Genomic DNA, 21,262 nt, shown 5'->3' with positions numbered 1-21,262 from the left:
AGATTCTTATCATGACTTTCCTTTCAGCTGTTTCATAATAACCAAATCTGGTTTGTTTGGAGATGGTGGCAGGGATTTTTGTAAAGCTCGGGATAAAACGTACTATTTTTAATTTAATTATTATGAATCCATAGGAAACCTGTGTAAAATAAAGATTTAAAATTATGTTAATACAAATATTACATTTTATACTACCAATCAAAAGTTGTTTTAAAATGTAGGCTAATATATTTTAATTATCATTCAAATCTAATTAATCACACTTACAAAAGTAGTAATGCATTGGGATTGTTTACTTGCTTTTTAAGTTGGTAAGATGCGTCATGAACATCTTTGGCATGGAAATGTATAAAATAAAAAAGCTGGAAATCACACAGCATCACTTCACAACAAAAAGTTTTTTTCACCAATTTCCTTTATTATATTTTAGATCCTGTTGAAGGATAGATAAATGAATTGTGTTAGGAGTACATGACACAAAACCCATAACATTGATTAAATGGCGTAAGGCCAGGAATAAAAATCAACTAATGCTATTTTTTAGTGACACACGTTTTTTAGTGACACACACTTTTTTTGGATTTCTTTTGGTTGTGTGTACATTTTTATAATGTTTTATTGGGTTAGTGCAACAAATAACCACTAGGGGGTCACACTTAACCATGTGTCGAGATGGAAGTGCATAGATACACTAGACAGGATGGAGGGAGGAGCTTATTTATGACACATCAGTGGCCAATCGAAAACAGCTCCTCATCCCACCCCTCTCAAACCACTTCTGTAGGCCTCAGGAAAAAGGTTCACAAATAGCTAGATCAAATCACTACTAAAACAGTCTTTTGGAGGAAATGTAAGGATCAGGAGTGGGCTAACTGTGTTAGCTTTATAACTAGCCACAAGATCCAAAACGAGCCAAAGTGGAACAACAGACGTCTGACATGTGCATGGCATGAACATAATTTCTGATGTGTCTGATCACAACAGGTCTGCAGATGAGACAGAAGGGGTTCTGATTACGGACTCCGCTTTGATGCATGTTCATTTGAGTGCCAGAATAGCGTCGTATGATTTTCCAGTGCGACAGACCTGCACGTCCCTGAATCCTGCATCGGTGAGCAGACGTGTATAATGAGAGGGTGGATGCTCCTTCCCTTCTGTCTGAACCAGCATGTTCAGAGAAAACATCTGAACTGTGGTTGGACCCCGGCGGTTCTCAAACAACAGTGCCTCTGCGATCAGAACGCCTCCACCTAGATTAAAATGTATAGGTCAGATGCTTTGAAATGTATAATTTTGGAGCCACTAATTATCAACCTATTAATGCCATGTTTTCTCACCTGGATGACATGCTGTATAAATCTTCCTTAGTAGTTTGAGATTTTTTTGCTCTTTCCAGTCATGAATGATTCGGGCCAGAATGTACAAATCTGCAGGAGGGATTTCTCCTTCAAAAAAATCCCCTACGAGCACACAGAAACAAATACCTAGTTTTTTCATAGATTAGAAATGCCATACTAGACTAGTTATAATACTTTCACATTTTTATAATATTTTCACTAGTTTAGTTTTCACATCATCATGCACATCATTGCTAGTTTTACACAGCCATTTGAACATTTGTGGTCAGTTTGATGTTTTTTAAAAAGTCTCTTATGCTCATCAAGGCTGAATTTATTTGATCAACAATACAGTAAAACTGTAATAATGTGAAATATTATTATAATTTAAAAGAATTTGGTTTAAAATACATTTTAAAACACAATTTATTTTTGTCAATTTTTGGCAAGCTAAATCTTCAATGTCACATGATCTTTCAAAATCCTATGTAGGTTAGGCTGATAAAAAACATTTCTTATTATGTTGAAACAGTTGTGCTGCATAATAATATCTGTGGAAAATGTGATACACTTGTTTCAGGGTTATTTAATGAACAGAAAGTTAAATAAAATCTTTTATAATTATGTAAAGTCTTTACGGTCACTTTTGATCTATTAAATGCATCCTTGCGAAATATAATTATGAATTTCTTACTGATCCCAAAAATATGAATGAATGTAGTGTACAGTTTTGTAGTTTCAGTTGACTTTATGCACAGCTGCACTACTTCCTGAACTTCAGCCAGCTTCTTGTTTCCTGTCTGCAATTATTGGTCAAATTGATTAATTCAGGTGTGCCTGACCTCAGTTGTCATGGCAACAATAATCAGACACACCTGAATTAATCAATTTGGCCAATAATGGCAGACAGGAAACAAGGAGCTGGCTGAAATTCAGGAAGTAGTGAAGCTGTGCATAAAGCCAATTGACTTAGTTTTCTTTGTTAATGTGGTAATAACTGGTATCATTAAAAAATGCCAACATTTATCAGCACAGCGTTACTGCTATCAAGTGGCATTTTCATATTTAATTCAGACAGTTTTATAATACACTATGTATTTAAAACTAAAACACAACATTTGAGACCATTTTTGTTTTGAGTTAGTTTTAGAGTCATCCAAATCTATTTTAGTTTCAGTTTTTCCCCAATTATTTTATTTTTCATTTTAGCTAATATTATTTTTTATATATTTCAATTTTCATTGACTATAATAACACTACAAACTTTAAAAAGGTCCTGTTGTCAGGGCAGCTACTAGACTGCTTGTTTTTTGTTTTTTTACAAGGTTGGCAACCATTACCAATGTTACAATGCATTGTTACACACCCTCTTGAAAACCAATGGTGTCATCTTGCTGAGCAAAATGCTGCTGAGCCGTCTGAACCACAGCTGGGAGATCCAGAACCGTGACAGTGGAGAAAGGATACTCTTTCGCCAGCTCCCGCGCTAATGCACCAGAGCAGCCTGCAAAGCATCTCAAAAAATAACAACTTGCAATGCTACTGCCTCTTGCATAATTGATAAAAACTGCAATTATGAGCGGTTTCATTTTAGCCTAAATCATTCTCATAGGGAAAGAGCTGAAGCTATGTAAAACTACATTCACACTCACCTCCCAGATCTATGATGGACTTGAATCTAGATAGATCGAACGCTGTCACTATGTCATGGCCGTCAATGACCCATGTAGAGTTCATCAGTCCCATGAACTTCAGCATCTCCTCTTCTGACCTGAAACAAAACAGCACACACCGAAATCAACAGATGGATCTTTTCCAGATTCACATGAAAAGTAGGACAAACCAACCTTAAAATTGACACTGTTAGAGAACATGTGCACTGACTTCCAACAGGTACACAATCATAAAAAAGGGTATGCATTAAATCCAATTATAAGTAAAATAATGAAAAGCAAAAATAAATTTTTAACAAAGGTTTGCATAACACTTTACAATAAGGTCTCATTTGTCAATATTAGAGCTACAGAGCCAAAGCACAAACAAAACACGTTCTTCTGCATAATACGTGAAGTTTTGTTTTTTTAACCGCTGGTGTAATTTTAATAAAAATATTTATTAGTAAATGGTGAAATGAACTTGAACTATGAATGAACAACAATTCTACAGCATTTATTAAGCTTAGTTAATGTTAACTAATGTAGTTAACTATTGTTAATAAACTGATCCTTATTGTAAAGTGTTGCCAATGTATCAGTTATTGAATTTATATCTCCATATAGTTCCATGCACCCAAACTAATAGACTGTGAGATGCCTTCATGCACACTCACAGCATCACAAACACCCGAACGATTACAAAACACGCAGTTCATACAATAACACAAGTCATTCTTTCACAATTACATACACACTGTAGCACACACCACCCCTCCAGATGTGGAAACAGCCTTTCAAAAAGCCTCAAAATGTAATGGGTTTAAAGTCCATGACCTAGAATTACACAGCGCCAGCGGCTAATCGCTTAAGACTGACTCAGTGCAGTCAAAGAAATCACTTTTAATCTAGTGACGTCTAAGGACAACAAAAACATTCCCCCATATGGTACAGCTAATATTATAAACATTTTTTTTTTTTACACATTCACACAAACCTGTATATGGCAGAGAAGATCTCTTCAGATGGGAGGCCAAAGGTTTTCTCATTCTGGTTCTTTCCATCCCTGAGAGGTTTTCAGATATTCAGATTATTCAACTGTTGTTTTAGACATGCAGATGACTTCCAAATAACAAATAACCAACAAATAACCAACAATTCCAAATTCCAAGGACTTTCTTTTCTATTGCTCACAAATCCTGCTGTGTCCAAACATCACATTTATCATGCAAGACGGATTTTATAGTAGCCTGGGAACAAGTGTTTTTCAAAACAGTAATGGGTGATGGACGCAGAAGCCTACCTAACAGCATCTACCAGATTGTTCCAGAGTGGGTAGATGGTCTGAGAGTAATAAATAATCAAATCATGTAGAGATTTGGAGCTGGTCTTGGCCAGGTATAGATTAGCCACATCTGTACTGCTGTATTGAGCTATAAGAGAAGACAAGAGTAAAGGTTAAGAGACTGGGCAAATAATAAACTACTAGACACAATGGATGAATGGACATTCATCACCTTATAGAGGAATTAGGTTATTTCCAGCTACTTGTGGAGGAATATAAAATACTTCAGCAGCTCACCTGTTCCTTGCACCACTTCCACATCCACAATCTCAATGGCGACCAGCACATCCAGTAACCGCTCTATACCATCTTCACTGGTGCTAAGCTTCTGTGCCACTTCAGCTGCATTTAGGGGCTTTTGGGACTGAAGGAGAAGGTCGAACAACCCTAACTCACAAGCTGAGAATATCGCCTGGAGAAGAATGATTAAATAAAAAAGTTTTTGCCATGTTTTTAAAATGATATTGGAAACACACAAGCATACATGCATTTTAACCATAGACAGTAAAAGAACACACACACATACTCGAAAAGAAGCCAATATTTTGATTATTGATTTACTATGATACTATTATGAGTACTATTATTAATATGAAGATACTAATATTAATGAAAATAACTATAATTGAAAAGGTTATTTATAAACTAATAATAATATATAGCACTCTTAAAGCATGGTTATTAATGGAACCTTATAAAAAAAGGTTCTGCTATTGTTACAAGCCGAAGAAACCTAATTTGGTACTGTTTAGAACCATTTTTGTTAGATAAAGGCAGGCAAAGCAGGAACTAAACAATGAAAATTCAACAAAAACAGAGCATAAATGTTACAATATTAGGGAAAGTATATATTTTAGGTAATACAGCGGGTTATAGTTACTAATAGGTTATTTTTTTTAATCACAATAATCACTTTTCGACTCTGGTTCATTGTGCATTGTACAAGTCTGCAAAACTCTACATAATAATGGTAAAATAAATAACAACTCTCCATCTTAAGCATCAAGCTTTCTAGGGTTTTAACAATCTTACAAAATCTCATGGTACAACAAAGGTTTGCGTCATCTCAGGGTTCCACTCAGTGGCTTTTAAAAAGTCATAGGCCAGTCCTGCTGGAGGTGAAATAAGCCCCGACAGCCACAGTGGAAAATGAGACATGACAGGGGACTGCTACAAATAATAGATGCTCTTACATTAAACATTTACTCATAATCCAACAACAAATGCCATGTGTGGTAAACATATTATTAAACTGGTATGCTAATGATGTTTGAGGTGATTCCTGTTTTTGTATTGTATTAGTGTATTAGAGAGATACAGCATGAACCACACACCTTTGAGATCCGGAATCCGTTCAAATATTCCAAGAGCTTGAAAGGGTAGTCCAGTTCACTCTGGGATAAATGCTCAGCCATGATGAGAAATGTCCCTCCTGCAAAAAGTGAACAGGCTCCAACTTACAATGCAACTTAACTGTCAGATCCTCACAACTCTTGACAAGTGAATGTGAAATATTTATTTAAATAGTTGTAAGTTATTTTTGGAGGATACATTTCAGAAAATACAGAAAAAACTAAAATATAATGACATCATGTACCAATCATGCAGGCCCATAATTTCTTTAGTTTGTATTAAACAGCCATTGAAAAGTTGAGAATGTGTAAAAAATAAAAAAAAAAATGAAAAAAATAAATAAAAATAAGGTTGATTAAAATAAATAAACCAATTTATTAAAATATAAATCTACATTTGATTTTAAAAAAATCTAACAGTACAGTACAGTGAGTAGGAAAATGTGTAATAATGTAACAATAGAAATGAAACATTTTCATATTTATTTTACAAATATTTAAAATGTTGATTTTTTTTCCACAGTATAAATTGTGAATCTTTATAGATGAAAATGTATTAGATTGGTCCGTGGCATATATATACATACAGTATATATATATATATATATATATATATATATATATATATATATATATATATATATATATATATATATACAAACACACACACACACACACACACACAAATTCACCTAAAGGATTATTAGGAAAACCATACTAATACTGTGTTTGACTCCCTTTCGCCTTCAGAACTGCCTTAATTCTATGTGGCATTGATTCAACAAGGTGCTGTAGGATTCTTTAGAAAAGTTGACCCATATTGATAGGATAGCATCTTGCAGTTGATGGAGATTTGTTTGATACACATCCAGGGCACAAAGCTCCCGTTCCACCACATCCCAAAGATGCTCTATTGGGTTGAGATCTGGTGAGTGTGGGGGATATTTTAGTACAGTGAATCACTGTCATGTTCAAGAAACCAATTTGAAATGATTCAAGCTTTGTGACAGGGTGCATTATCCTGCTGGAAGTAGCCATCAGAGGATGGGTACATGGCGGCCATAAACTAAGAGATGGACATGGTCAGAAACAATGCTCAGGTAGGCTGTGGCATTTAAACGATGCCCAATTGGCAATTTAGGAGCCTAAAGTATGCCAAGAAAACTTCCCCTACAACATTACACCACCACCACCACCACCAGCCTGGACAGTGGTAACAAGGCATGATGGATCCATGTTCTCATTCTGTTAAGGCCAAATTCTGACTCTACCATCTGAATGTCTCAACAGAAATCGAGTCTCATCAAACCAGGCAACATTTTTTCAGTCTTCAACTGTCCAATTTTGTTGAGCTCTTGCAAATTGTAGCCTCTTTTTCCTATTTGTAGTGGAGATGAGTGGTACCCGGTGGGTCTTCTGCTGTTGTAGCCCATCCGCCTCAAGGTTGTGCGTGTTGTGGCTTTACAAATGCTTTGCTGCATACCTCGGTTGTAACAAGTGGTTATTTCAGTCAAAGTTGCTCTTCTATCAGCTTAAATCAGTCGGCCCATTCTCCTCTGACCTCTTGCATCAACAAGGCATTTTCGCCCACAGAACTGACGCATACTGGATGTTTTTCCCTTTTCACACCATTATTTGTAAACCCTAGAAATGGTTGTGCCTGAAAATCCCAGTAACTGAGCAGATGGTGAAATACTCAGACCGGCCCATCTGGCACCAACATCCACGCCATGCTTAAAACTGCTAAAATCACCTTTCTTTCCCATTCTGACATTCAGTTTGGAGTTCAGGAGATTGTCTTGACCAGGACCACACCCCTAAATGCATTGAAGCAACTGACATGTGATTGATAATCCTTTAGGTGAGTGCATAATATTTATATATTATATATATTATACGGTACATTATATATAATATGTATAATATATTATACACTCTAGGCTGATATATCAGCCTAGAGTAGACTAACTCACGCGAAATGTATGCAATAAACATTTCAGTCTGTATGCAGTTTCCTCTCAAATGAGATTTGAAAACACATTTTCATAGACAGCCGGTGAAACAATGTATTGTGTAACCACAAAATCATCATGCGAGCTCTCCACGAGGGCATGCACATGATACACTGGTTTTGTGAGAATAATACAAGTCGATATATATTGTGTATAAAGCTACAAGATATCGATATACGCAGAGTTTAAGACCATATCATCACTTGACGCTAAAGCAAGCACTAAGTGAGTGTTTACAGTTCAAGAAAACGAGACTTACCAAACAAAAGACTGCCGGTTTGATGTTGCTCTGTTGTAAATAATTCTATTGCAAATTTGACTCTTTGACAGTCATCCAGGGAAAAAGAAAGTACCGTTCGAGAAATTGAATTAAATCGCACTATTTTACACTATTCTGTTCTGCAAACGTCCAATTTCTTAACCAAGCGTTCATCTGAGTCGGATCCTTTCAGTAAATTTGTTGAGCCAGTTCATAAAACCGGAGTTTGATCGATTCATTCACGAACTGGACTGGATTAAGTCCGAGCGGCTTCTACTGACTCTAAAAACCTTAATAACTTAAAATCTGAGAAACTTAATTAACAATCGTGCTACTTATCGCTTTACTGTAACGTTTAGAGCATTTAACACGCCAATAACGGAGGACGTCATAACGCAAAAGAATCGCTGAAATTCTGAACCGGTTCGAAAGAACTGCTGAAAACATCCGAAAGAACATATTGGAGGAAAGTGAAACGTTATGGTTTTAGTGACACCTGGCGGTTAATATCCCACAATTTCAATTATGATGCTGTTAGTGTTTTGTCTTTTTTTTTAATGAAAATAATAATATGGTATTGTTCTGAAATTGTTTATGGTGGAAACTCCAACATCAGTATTAACAGGATCCTGTTCATTTTCTTGCCAGTGTTAGTATCAAGCTATCAAAAGTCTTAGCATGACTCCTGCAGTCTAGTTTGCAAATGACAACACACAAACTCATTTAAGGAACATATTTCGAAAAAGATTTTCAGAAAAGGATTGAGCATAATTGAAGTACACTGGGCTTAATCAGAGCCCCAAACTGTCCTGTGAAATAAGCTTGCAATTTAGACAAAGGAATTTAGTCTTGTTGCATCGCTTATTGTGTAAATGGGGTGTGAGATCCACAGTAGGCCTACTGTACTGATGTCTCTGTGTTGTTCAGTTCTAACAAGATTGTGACATTTCACACTGCTTTGTTTGAAAATATATTGATACATTTTTGCATACGCAATATCAAATTATGACTGCAGCCTAATACCTCAACCAATCACAAATTTCATCCCTTCCCTTCATATTTATGCAAGCATATAATGCCTTCCTATGGAAATGGCAAATCTTCAAACTGGTCCACACTCCAAAAAATACAACGTGGCACGATATTTGATCCATTAAGGTACATTTAGTAAACCAATAAACCTACTGGTTACTTAACATTTGACTTTTTAGCAGTTAGTATTTGCTGCCATTTGTATAGCTCCGCAATTTGAGACATAAAATGTTTTTTTGCACTCGAAGAAACAAGGGGCAGATAACAGTATAACAGTAGAGGATAACAGTAGTTATAACCAAATGTATTTATTTCTGGAACAACATGTTCTTTTCCTCCCCATGAACACACACGCACACACACACGCACACACACCCTTGCAAACTCCATTTAAATACATGACGTGAGAGCCAGCATTACCTCACTGTTTGCTGCACATGCTTTAATAAAATGATACACATATTTACATAATCCACAATTTTTGAATTTCGCCTCATCCCCTCCCCAGCAAAGACAAAACATTCCTCCAAACTCGTAGTTCCCCTCCAGAAGAAAAACAAAATATAACACTTGAGGGTGGATTTGAAAATTACCCACAATTAAAAATAAATTCAGCAGAGAAAAAAAAAAAAAAAAAGAGGGGAAAAAGAGATGGAAACCGAGAAAGAGCAATGGATCTTTTGGCCAGTACAACACAGCAGTGCGTGGAGTTTAATAACAGCGCAGATATGGCAGTAACACTGAAATAGCTCATAAAGTCTATGTACAAAGTCACGATAACGGCGGTTGAGCCTCCCGTGTCTGATTCGCTCACAAACGTGAGCACGCCTCGTCGCACAAACTGAGGAAATGGAGGGGAAAGATGCCTTGGCTTCTGGAAACCCCCCCTAAAAGCAGATAATGTGGAAAGGGCAGAGCAGAACATGTTTTATCTTTGCGGATTCTCCCTCTGGTACCTGTATCTTTCTACATCTCTTGACTATTCTGTAGTAGAATTAAACGGAAATAAGGCACAATAACTACGCTGACTGTTTCATTAAGGGGGAGAGTTCTGTTGACCGATGAGCAGACGAGCTGATCCAATTGAACTACCCTTCTAATCTTCCCTTTTCATCCCAACCAGCCATCAGATTTACACAATTCAAATAAAACAACAGTTTTATGGCAAGAATGCTAATGATCCCCAACCCCCCCACAAACATTTCCCATCCCTCATGTTTTACAATCACATTGTGACAAGAATTGCTACACACTAGTGGTGCACACAATACAAACATTGCTGAGCACCCGCCACTCAACCACTGGATTGATTGGCTGATAGCAGAAAATCTGGCTTTTGGATTGGTTACTATTTCCATTCGACATTTACTTTGATTTAAAACGACGACGTTTTCACAGTCTGCGAATAAGCATGAGATTTAAATGCTCCAAAAGTGTTTGTGACACATGTTGTGGTACAAGAATTACACACACAACAACAACAAAAATGGAAACAAAAATAATTAAAAGCGACCTCAGTTGTGGTTTTTAACCTGTTGTGCACTGAACTCCAGGCATCCGCCCCGCTCTATGTACATGACTTTTGAGGTCATGAATGTAGAAGTCCCCAAAGAAAAATTAAGTGATTAAAAATGTATGCGTTTTCTCTGTCCTTCTCTTCACATTGTCAGTCCAAACCTGAACACGTGAATGTTCAGGATGCTATTAAAGCCTCAGGCCGTTTCACTCTCCATTGGACTGTAGGGTAGATGATGGAGGCTTTGACTGATGATTTAGGGTGTAGAACTGGGTGATTCGTGGTATAAAGTAGTGTTTGATGGTATTTATGCTATAAATTGAGAGTTTAGGTGTGACCGGAAGACGGAGGGGCAAGGACAAAGGAGCTGGATTAAGGAGAAGTATCAAGAGCAGACAAGAAGAGTACAGGAAACTCTGACAGGCTATTGGTCTGTTTTGGTAAAAGAACAGTCAGAACAGCAGGGGCTTTTAGACAGACGCGTTTATCTCAGCTGTGATGGAGCAGTAGTGGGGACACTGTACGATTGAGGTAAAGGGCAGATTCTGAGGGGTTTTTCTTGCTGGGGTTAAACCATTCTGGATTGTGGCCTTCTCAGTCCTGGGCTTCAGCTGCTGTATGTGATGATTCAGCAGATCATTCGTGTTTTTGATGATCCTTCATGTCCTCCTCATCTGTGTACTCAGATGGTTCGTCTCCCGGCTTCAACAAACGGCCAACGTAGTCGTATTTCTCTGAGAGTGACAGAGCGAAGGGAGAGAGAGAATGAGAGGAACAATAATTAATGATGCTATTTTTAATGTGAGATGGCATTTATTTCTTGTTCATGCAATGAGCATATTTAATCTTGTACACACATTTTATCACATTTGGAAGGACCTGTTAGCTGTAAAAACATCCTCTAGCTGCAGAACATCTTTCTCCATCCATAGTGTTATTATTAACAAACCAAAACTGAGATTATACACAATGAGGGCTGCCTTTTAACCATGAATTCAGCCGTGTGAAAAAGTTATTTGCTTTATTATAGGAGTACCTTATTTGTCAAACAGCCTGTCATATTTCAGCCCTGATTTTCCCCACATGCAGTGCAGGAGAGTTGAGTAGCTTATCACACACTCCCTCATCTCATATAGCGACACAAACCGATATGAGACTGTGCTACAGTGAATTAATCTAGCTCAGTTGGGCTGGCTGGGCATTGACACAAATTTCACAATTCAATTCTTTTTCACTTCTAATCCCCATTACCAGTGTTTACTGAAATGTATGTTATAGAATTCAGACATATATTAGTACATTGATAATTTACATGTCCACAAAAAAATTGTTGAGGAAAGAATCGATCTTTTGCCATTATTCATGGTCTGTTGTAATACTTTTCTTCCTATTATGATGCTTATTATTGGGTACATATAGACTGCGAAAAATATGTGGTTTAATAAACATGTTTCTACTATTGATTTTGACACTGAAGAGTGTGTGTGTGTGGTAATAAATTCTTTTTTCTAATTTCTTTTTACTTAGTAAATGCCCCCAGTACTAGCATTATACGCTAAACAGTTTTTAGAGATAAAACTCTTTACATTCGATTATCATGAAAACAAATCTCAGAGAATGGTTGTCTAGGTACCGATGTTTTATTAGGCCAAAGCTAACAAGCAGCAGAAGCATTTTCAAGCAACAGCTATCGAAATTCTTATATAATAGGCTAATAGTAGAATAGAATATAGTAATAATAAAAAAATGTACCATTCAGAAATGTTTTGTAAGAGCCGTGTTTGGGGAGGATCTGCTTGACTCTCTTCATTGCCGCTTTCTGGGTCTGATTCTGGCTCAAACTGATACTGCAGTATTGACACCCTTATTTACATTAACCGGAGCACATGAAACTTTCGCCCGTAAAAGTAACAATGGGCGTGAAGTTTCCGGACATTGTTTTTTTCTTGTTAACCAGGTCAAATGACAGAGGAGAAAGCGGCCTACAATAAACGTGAAAATAATGAAAATAAGGCTTTTTAAAAACAAACAAACACGAAAACATGTTATATTGCATAAACACAATCATGCAAAGAAAAAAAATGTAGTAAAACACCCCTTTAGATATTTTAAAACTTCATGAACGCACAGGGATTCTGTATTGCATTACACTATGGCACATTAAGGCCTGATTCACAAATAGGGCTTAGATTAAGCCAGAACTATTTATTTATTTATTTATTGTTTATTTGAATAGGGACAGATACAAAAAATATATTACATAAAGAACATCCAAATCCAATGCCTGTATCACAGTGTTTATAGCCAAGGCTATTTTGCAACACCTTAGTTCAATTAGGACATTAAGTAGCTTTTTAAAATGTTCCATAAAACAACATTACTGTTGTGCATCTTGAGACAAAAAATGGTACTGATATATTTTAAGATGTCAGTGCAAGTTGCTTTCAGTTAAGAAAGCTCAAACATGCATTTTTGTCTAGGACTAGAAAGCCATGTCTGTAACCGGCCACATGATTGAGAACCAAGACTAATTTTTGTGAATCATGAGTTAACCAGACTACACCAGCACTGGAATTTATTTTGAGTGCAGCTAGTGAGGAAAATGCAAATAGTAATAGTAGTATACTTTGGTATACTTTATTGTCCTCGAAAGGAAAATTGTTTTGGACTACATGTTGCTACATATACATATAAATATAAAAAGAGTAGAGACAGTTGATTTTACAAATTTAAAATTATTAAGATAAACTGTTATTTAGCATTCGTAAAGATACAGGAACAAAGGAATCATTATGCCGATTTAGTTTGCACAATGGGACTCTATATCTTCTACCAGAGGGGACTCAGGGGAGCATTTCATACTGTGAATACAAAAAGTGAGTTTGGTCCCCCACGATTTTCTAAATAAAAATAGTCTTGTTTTTGGGTTTATTTTGTGGCACTCACTTAATAGTCTCTCTCATCATCATCATTCAATTCAGACTGTATGACATGCCACTGCTAAATAATGGTGCAGGAAAAACTTCATATATATATCGCAATGTATATTTTTTATAGCTCACAATTGCTCTCATCTACAAGAGTGAACAGGACAATTAAAGGTTACCGTCACTCATCTTTTAGAGAATTTATACTGTAAACCATCAGCTTTATACTGTAAATGCATCCACTATCTGATTACATTACATGTACAGATCAGCCCTAACCAGCACAACAGGAACAACATGCAAAGCTTGTGGACGAGGAGGAGTGACTGATAACTATCCTTCCTCCAATTATCCTAGAGGCAGATAACATCTTACAGACATTTTTAGATTTTTTGAGTAACTATATGAATCCTTTCTAAATTCACAGAGAAATTCTTCTGCTTACCCATGAACTGCATTTCCCATTCTCGAACACTTTCCATCTGTACAGCGTTCAGGTCTGAAAGGTCATCATATTCGTCCCGTAATGCATCCTTCTCTAGGCAAAATGTTGCCAATCCCCGAGAAGCATCACGTCCCGCAAAGATCCCATAGGGGCCCTCTGAAATGACAGACATGCTGTGAGTATAAATGGTCAGCATGACAAATTTAAGATCTTCTACACATTTTAGGTGCAGAGACCAGAACTAAAAGTGCAACACTGCCAGGCCTCCCCAATTATTGTTTGATTTCAAATTAATTTGAGAATTAAAAGTGCAGTTAATGCTCAGCTGAACGTCCTAGCCACAATAACATATATCTATAAAAAGAATCAAGTAAAATTAACTTACTTTAATAATTATTTGCCTTTGCAATGTAGCATCATAAAGGACGTAAAGTGGTTAAAACAACAATACTTATAATAATTATTCATAATAAATAATAAGCAATAACAACAATTAGTAATAATAATTAATACTACTAATAAGTAGTAGAATTCATATTAAATTATTACTACTATTATATGATAAGTCTGATAAAAAGCTAAAGAAACCAGCTGAAGTGCAATCAAAACAAAACTCTGCTATGAATCAACTAAAAGAAAACAGTTTTAGAGTCAGTGGGTCAGAAAATCCCAGACAAGCTGAAACCAAAGCAGTGTGTTGTCTTAAAAACAACCATACACAGCTGGGATGAAAAGAAGCCGCTCACACAAACCAGAGGAATGCAGGTAAACAGACAGGTACTTCAGAACAGCTGTTGTAAATAACACCCTGCACTGAATAAGGAAATTATTAATGTGAAATGTCATGACAAAACACAACACCACACCAACAAGAATAAACTTCAGCTGTGGACAGAATATTCAGGCCAAAGCCTGAACCTTTCAGTTCACAAACGTCTCGGACACTTGAGTTTTACTTCATAAGCTCCTGAAAAGTAACTAGAATCCATGATTTATAAATAATACAGCTGCCAAAGCCAGATCATGCCTGACGATGACTAGGCTGCTCTGGCATGTGCAATTTATTATGTTCGCTTCCTTGTCGTGAGATGAAGCTTAAGTATTGTTTTTTTCAGAACAGAAGGCAAAAGAAGAGGAAAAAGGCCTCTTTAGATCATTCTTTTTGGTTCATCATCTGATCTTCATGTGGAAAAGCATGTTAGCTCTCTCACACACACACACTCTCTCTCTCTCTTCAGCAGTTGAGCAATAAAAGTCCTAAAAGATACAAGAGCTCCAGCCAAACATTGATTTGAAAAAAAAAAAAAAAAAGATCCAAGTTGCCCAAAGGTCCAGTGATGACAAGTCAGATCTGCCTACAAAGTTCAAACGTTTGGTCTCATCAAGTTATAAATAAAGCAACAGGTAATGCCTAGTTCACACTACATGATTTTAAAATGTCGGGCTGAACTGTGCAGTTCACACTACATGACTTGCTCTCAGTGAAATCATGAGTGTTCAAGTTGTTTAGCTGTTCACACCACACAACACAACGTGATTGATCCACAACAGGACGTAACTCACTACACGAGTTAACAACGCACTACATAGAGATACAACCACGATCGGATGATAAGAGCATATCATTTGTGACTCAATGAGAGCTGTTTCAGTACTATAATACGGTCTAAATCCTGAAAATAATCAACCAAATAACGAGTTGACAACAACACGATTCTATCTGGTCTAGAAACCATGTTTTGTAACGAAAAACCACGCAATAAAACGAACCAGAAATGACCCGAAACTGCAGAGAAGAACACAACACGCGAATATGGACGTCAGACAGAAACTAGTGCTGCACACTGTTTGCTCGACGATATGCTCTGAGAAAAAAAAATGCAAAAAAGAAAAAGTAAGATTTACCTGGTGTCCTCAACCCATGCGTTGCTATGATTGGCTGTACTCATGACATCACTGAGATTGAGTCGCGCGACTGCGCGAGATATCTAGCATGCTAGATATTTTTCTGAGCTCGGTGACCTGTCTGCGAGCTGTCTTTGATGCGTTGTTGGCTCTTTCACACTAACTGATTGGCGAGCGTTAATCGTCCGCTAATCGCCCGCGATTTGCACGCGATAACACCCTGACTTGTCGGCGACTCAACGATTTGCAAATCGGGCTTAAATCGGGCTTAAAATCACGTAGTGTGAACTAGGCTTAAATGAAACTGATCTCATATTCTCTCCGAGTGAAATGCTGCAAGATGACAGCAGACACACTGGAGTACAGATGTCTAAGAAATGACATACTGGTCAGAGTCTGGACTACTGCTGACACCACACCTTTAACACTCCTCCATAAACACCACAGATGGTCAGATAACATACCTCATATACAAATATAGCCGAGAGAGATGTGAAGACAAATCATAGACCCGAGCTAGCACTGTGATTTAAAACTTGGTAAATGCAAACAAAGGCCATGAGAATCCAGATTTTATGTGCACTCTCAGTTTCACTTCTGAGCTGAGTCTCCAAATATAGACTCAAGGCAGACAAAAGACTGCTGTTCTGGCTTTTAGGCCAAAATATTCAATTGCTATCTGGAGCAAACAGCTGTTTTGCACAGCAGCTGCAAGTCTGTAAACCACACTTAAAGTACAGGTAAAAGAAACAAGAATTTGCTCATTTCTTTCAGGCTCAGTGCTTAATTTCTAAACTTATCTGATCTTATATCCGTCATAACAAATCAAGCTGTTAACTTTATAAAATTAAATTAAGCAAATTGATTAATGCACAAATGAATGATCTGCTGTTACAGTACATATTTGTTGGGTGTGCCAGCACATGGCTCTCACCCCATTTGAACACATCACGAATGGCTCTCGTTCAAAAATGCACTGAGATGACAGGTTGAAGCCTGGGAAAGAGTTCACCAAGGCAAAACAGGAGAATGTTGACCACAGTTATGATTAAGACAGAAAGGGCCTGTCAAGAGGTTGTCAGACTCCGATACGACATCAGACCAAATTGTGCATCATACAACAGAGGTCTCTGGGAGAACTTCACCCTGAGCAATTTTTACCAGAATGAACTGGTCATTAGCTTTCCTCTGACCAAAGTATTGGCAAGTATAAGCTGGTTAACACACAAGCTGCTCCTCTATTGCAAGCTATTGTTTCTTAAAACTAGTAGATTTACTTTCATATCGTACTATTTTAAAGTAAATGAGTATTTCCAGTAATCTAATTGTACATTTTACTATTTCACACTGATAGTAACTATTCATTAGTACTTCCTCCAATATTGATAAGTTCCAAATATTCCTCACAACTAACAAGTATTTATTTGGACTATTTTTCTATTAAGTAATCCAGTTTTTTACTATTTTCACACTATTTTAAGGAGACGTTGTTAGTGTATTTAATGTAAGTAATATTAATTAACAATACATAGGCCTACTTACTATAAGTTTAGGTTAGTTGTTTGTATTTGTGCATATTTTACTGTTATTAATAAGGTAAATGTAATGTGTGTATTAAGGACAAAATAAAGTGTTACTGTAATGCAATTGTATCTTTCACTATTTTACTAGTAACTACTGCTTATTATGTTAGTATTTATTTCAGCAATATCTATTGAATAAGTATTACTGACTAACTGAATAGATACTAATCAATATTGAAATACATACCAAGCATTCCCTCGTGCTTATTAATAGATACTACCAACTTACCCAGTTGTGACATAGCTAACTATTTTTCTTATTAATAAATCTAAAATCTGTGGTACTGATATGAAATATTAACTTCAGACTGGTATGTGTTCCAACTGTTGCTGGAAGTGGAACCTAATCCAGTTTTAGTAATAAAAAAAAGTTATACTTTATTTGAAGGTGCCCATGTTACAGTGTAGTGTCGAGTACAAATAAGTGCAGAGTAATATTAATTAATAACTACTTTCTTTAGAATTAGAGTTTGTAGCGTTAGTTAAATGCTTGTAATTATGCAAAATGTACTGCTAATACTAGAACGTACATGTAACAGGGACATTTAAAAATTAAATGTTATCTTATACATTAATAGACCTGTACGAATACGTGTTCAGTATTAACCATCACAATAGTTAACTTACTAGTATGAATTCCAGGTTTGCTAGCTACCCTTTTGTTTACCCATCTTCTCTACTGCTTAAGTTGAAGAACCCCGCTGAATGTGGGTGTGAGCGTGAGCATGAGCTCCTTACCGCGTCCGTAAAACTTTTTGCCACTGGTCACATCGAAGACCTTGGTATTGACTGCCATGAGGATGCGCGGGTTCTGCACCCCGTCGTACTCGCCCAGCTGCTGCAGGGTGAAGTCGCGTCTCCTCATCTTGGGTAGCGGCGAGGCCTCGCTGCCCTGGGCCGCGTCCTCACCCGCCCTCCTCCACCACCGCGCGTAAAGCACGTAACACGCGGTCAGCACGAGCACTAGAACGCTGAGATTGAGCATCATTGCGCTTATACCGAGACCGGACCCCGCATCCAAGTCCTCCGTCGTCCCCTGCTCGCCGCTGGTGTCCGCCGCTGCACTCCTACCGTCCCCATCGTCCGCCATACTGCAACGATAGCGCCTTCCCACCGCAAGCGACCGCCCGCCCAGCTGGCACACAGAAGCGCGTCTGATTGGCTGCCTGTTGCCGGAAACACCGCGTTGGCTCCTGGAATTTGTAGTTTTCTGGCAGCGTGGCGCCTACAAGACCACCGACCGCATGAGACCCTGATGAGACCAGACAAAGGTTTCAGATTATTAAAACGCGCTAACTGTCATGATTATATTTATCATTAACTAACCGCTATGAATTACAACAGTATTCAGAAATATCTTTATTAACCCAATTTCTTCTTATTATTTTTTTTTTACACATTTTTCAAAGATTTTCAAATGTCCACTTGAGTGGACAGCATCCTTTATGGTTTAAACTGAAGAGATACTCTATTAAACATAATACAATAATAAAACAGATATAGTGGGTCTATTTAACAAACCAATTAATAAAATTATATAAAATCATGTGAAAAGAAAACTATCAAATATATGCAAACATTAAAAATGCGAAATATTGCACTTCATAGTTGGACTAGTCAGACTCAGATGCTCCCTCCAGTGTACCAAATTATGTTAATTTACCCTTATTAGCTGATAATTCTGATTATGTTAAAGATGGACACATTTCTAGCCTCTGAGAAAACCTATGCATCTCATCTGAAATGAGCAGTGTTGGGGTAACACATTATAGGCTAAGTAACATGCATAAAGCAATCAGATTAGTGACATATCAGGGCAATTTTATGATTACTTGAAATACATTTCTTACATACAGCTCCTTTAAGTGTGTTGTGTTTACCATTTCTTTTTAAGAGGGTTCCCAGAGCCACAGAAAACCTGGACATGCTGAATTTTAAGAGGGCTTGCAGGCCCGAACAATCTTTAAACAAATTTCGGTAACACGAATACGGTTCCTTCCCTAATGAATAACTACACAATAACCAATGAGTAACACAATATTAACAATCTAGTAACTATTATTAACTAACAAGAAACTCTGATTAACAAATTAGCAAGTAGCCCAATAGCGCACAGATGAAAGCGGTAGTTCATTATTAACTAATCAATAATTGTCCTATTGTTTTTTAATGCTTCTCAGAGAACTGAAAAAGTTTATTAACAATCTAGTAACTATAACTACTATTAACTAAAATGACACTCTGATTAATTAATTAGTAAGTAATAGTGCACTGATGAAACTGGTACTTCACTTCTGTGGGAATTACTAATTATTTGAATCCATATTCTAAAGTGAAGTTCATAGAAACTAACTAGTAATGACTCAAGTGTGACTACGTAATCTAGGCATGATTTGTGCAACAAAACACAGGTCATTTCAAGCGTTTGAGATTTTTGGTGAACTTTAGTATACTTTTAGAAAATTTCTTTAGAAGTATAGTAAAACGTGAGTCATTACCAGTTTGTTCCCATGATCTTCAGTTACCAATGAAAAGCCAATAAAGTGCAGAATCTTCACACACACACACACACACACACACACACACACACACACACACACACACACACACACACACACACACACACACACACACACACACACACACACACACACACACACACACACACACACACACACACACACACACACACACACACACACACACACACACACACACACACACACACACACACACACACACACACACACACACACACACACACACACACACACACACACACACACACACACACACACACACACACACACACACACACACACACACACACACACACACACACACACACACACACACACACACACACACACACACACACACACACACACACACACACACACACACACACACACACACACACAAACACACACACACACACACACACAAACACACACACACACACACACACACACATACATTACATACATACATACATATATATATATATATATGAGCTAGGAGACATACATAAAAATATTTTTTTGGGGAGGTTAAATAATAAAATAATTGCATATGGTATTTTGGTGGCTGAAGACTAAATATGTTCCAGTGACCATAACTCTATTGATTCAATGCCAGTCCAGAGGAATACCGGAAAATTGGCCGCAGGACAAGTGCGGTCCCGACAATTGCATTAAAAAATCCATTTCTTTAAAATTATTCAGTTGATAAATAGACAGCATAGGCAGATTATTGACAGCTTTCCCAAATCATAAGTCTGCTATTGATAATGTAAACAACCATGTGTATTTACAGTAGCAATTAAAATCTTAATGTAGTGCTAGTAATTTGTCCTGCATTTATTGATTCTTTGCATGAATTATGAAAATTTTTAGTAGTTCTCTGGGAAGCATTGAAAAAATAATAATTATTGTGTAATAATTAGTAGTGAAGTACCACTTTCATCTGTGTGCGATTAATCAGAGTTTCTTGTTACTTAATAGTAGTTACTAGATTGTTAATAAACTTTTTCAGTAGTTCTCTGAGAAGCATTAAAAAAGTTATTAAAAGTATGTAGTTCAAAGTAGTAAAAGTAGTTATTGATTAGTTAATAATGAACTACCACTTTCATCTGTCCACTATTACTTACTAGTTCGTTAATCAGAGTTTCTTGTTGGTTAATAATAGTTACTAGATTGTTAATACTTAGTTATTCACTGGTTCTTGTGCAGTTATTCATTAACGAAGGAACGGTATAAGCGTTACCCAAATTTCTATATCAAAAACACATGATTCAGGTTAAATATAAATATCGGTAAATATCGGTATGTGTGAGTGCAAATTATTACTGTTGTTATTAATCGTACAGATGAAAAAAATCATGAAAAATCATTGTTT

The 21,262-nt window shown here is 36.8% G+C and overlaps 2 protein-coding genes across 2 annotated transcripts; both read right to left on the bottom strand.

Moving 5' to 3' along the window:
* Positions 1–550: 550 nt before the first annotated feature.
* asmt2 (acetylserotonin O-methyltransferase 2) lies at positions 551–8,405 on the bottom strand. Its single transcript, XM_039683669.2, has 9 exons — positions 7,958–8,405; positions 5,669–5,766; positions 4,572–4,746; positions 4,293–4,422; positions 3,987–4,055; positions 2,990–3,108; positions 2,704–2,841; positions 1,338–1,460; positions 551–1,250 (listed from the first exon to the last, which is right to left on the bottom strand). The coding sequence occupies exons 2-9, from the start codon at positions 5,747–5,749 to the stop codon at positions 1,039–1,041; spliced, it is 1,047 nt and encodes a 348-aa protein (XP_039539603.2). The 5' UTR covers positions 5,750–5,766; positions 7,958–8,405; the 3' UTR covers positions 551–1,038.
* Positions 8,406–10,394: 1,989 nt separating this feature from the next.
* Positions 10,395–18,486, bottom strand: pgrmc2 (progesterone receptor membrane component 2). Its single transcript, XM_039683789.2, has 3 exons — positions 18,104–18,486; positions 13,878–14,033; positions 10,395–11,239 (listed from the first exon to the last, which is right to left on the bottom strand). Exons 1-3 carry the CDS (start codon positions 18,453–18,455, stop codon positions 11,142–11,144), a joined length of 606 nt encoding a protein of 201 aa, XP_039539723.1. The 5' UTR covers positions 18,456–18,486; the 3' UTR covers positions 10,395–11,141.
* Positions 18,487–21,262: the final 2,776 nt, after the last annotated feature.

Source organism: Pimephales promelas, chromosome 15 (assembly GCF_988280905.1).
Source record: "Pimephales promelas chromosome 15, fPimPro1.hap1.1, whole genome shotgun sequence".
Taxonomy (NCBI): Eukaryota; Metazoa; Chordata; class Actinopteri; order Cypriniformes; family Leuciscidae; genus Pimephales; species Pimephales promelas.
Note: the sequence above shows the minus strand (reverse complement) of the source record. Positions and strands in the feature narration are given on the sequence as shown.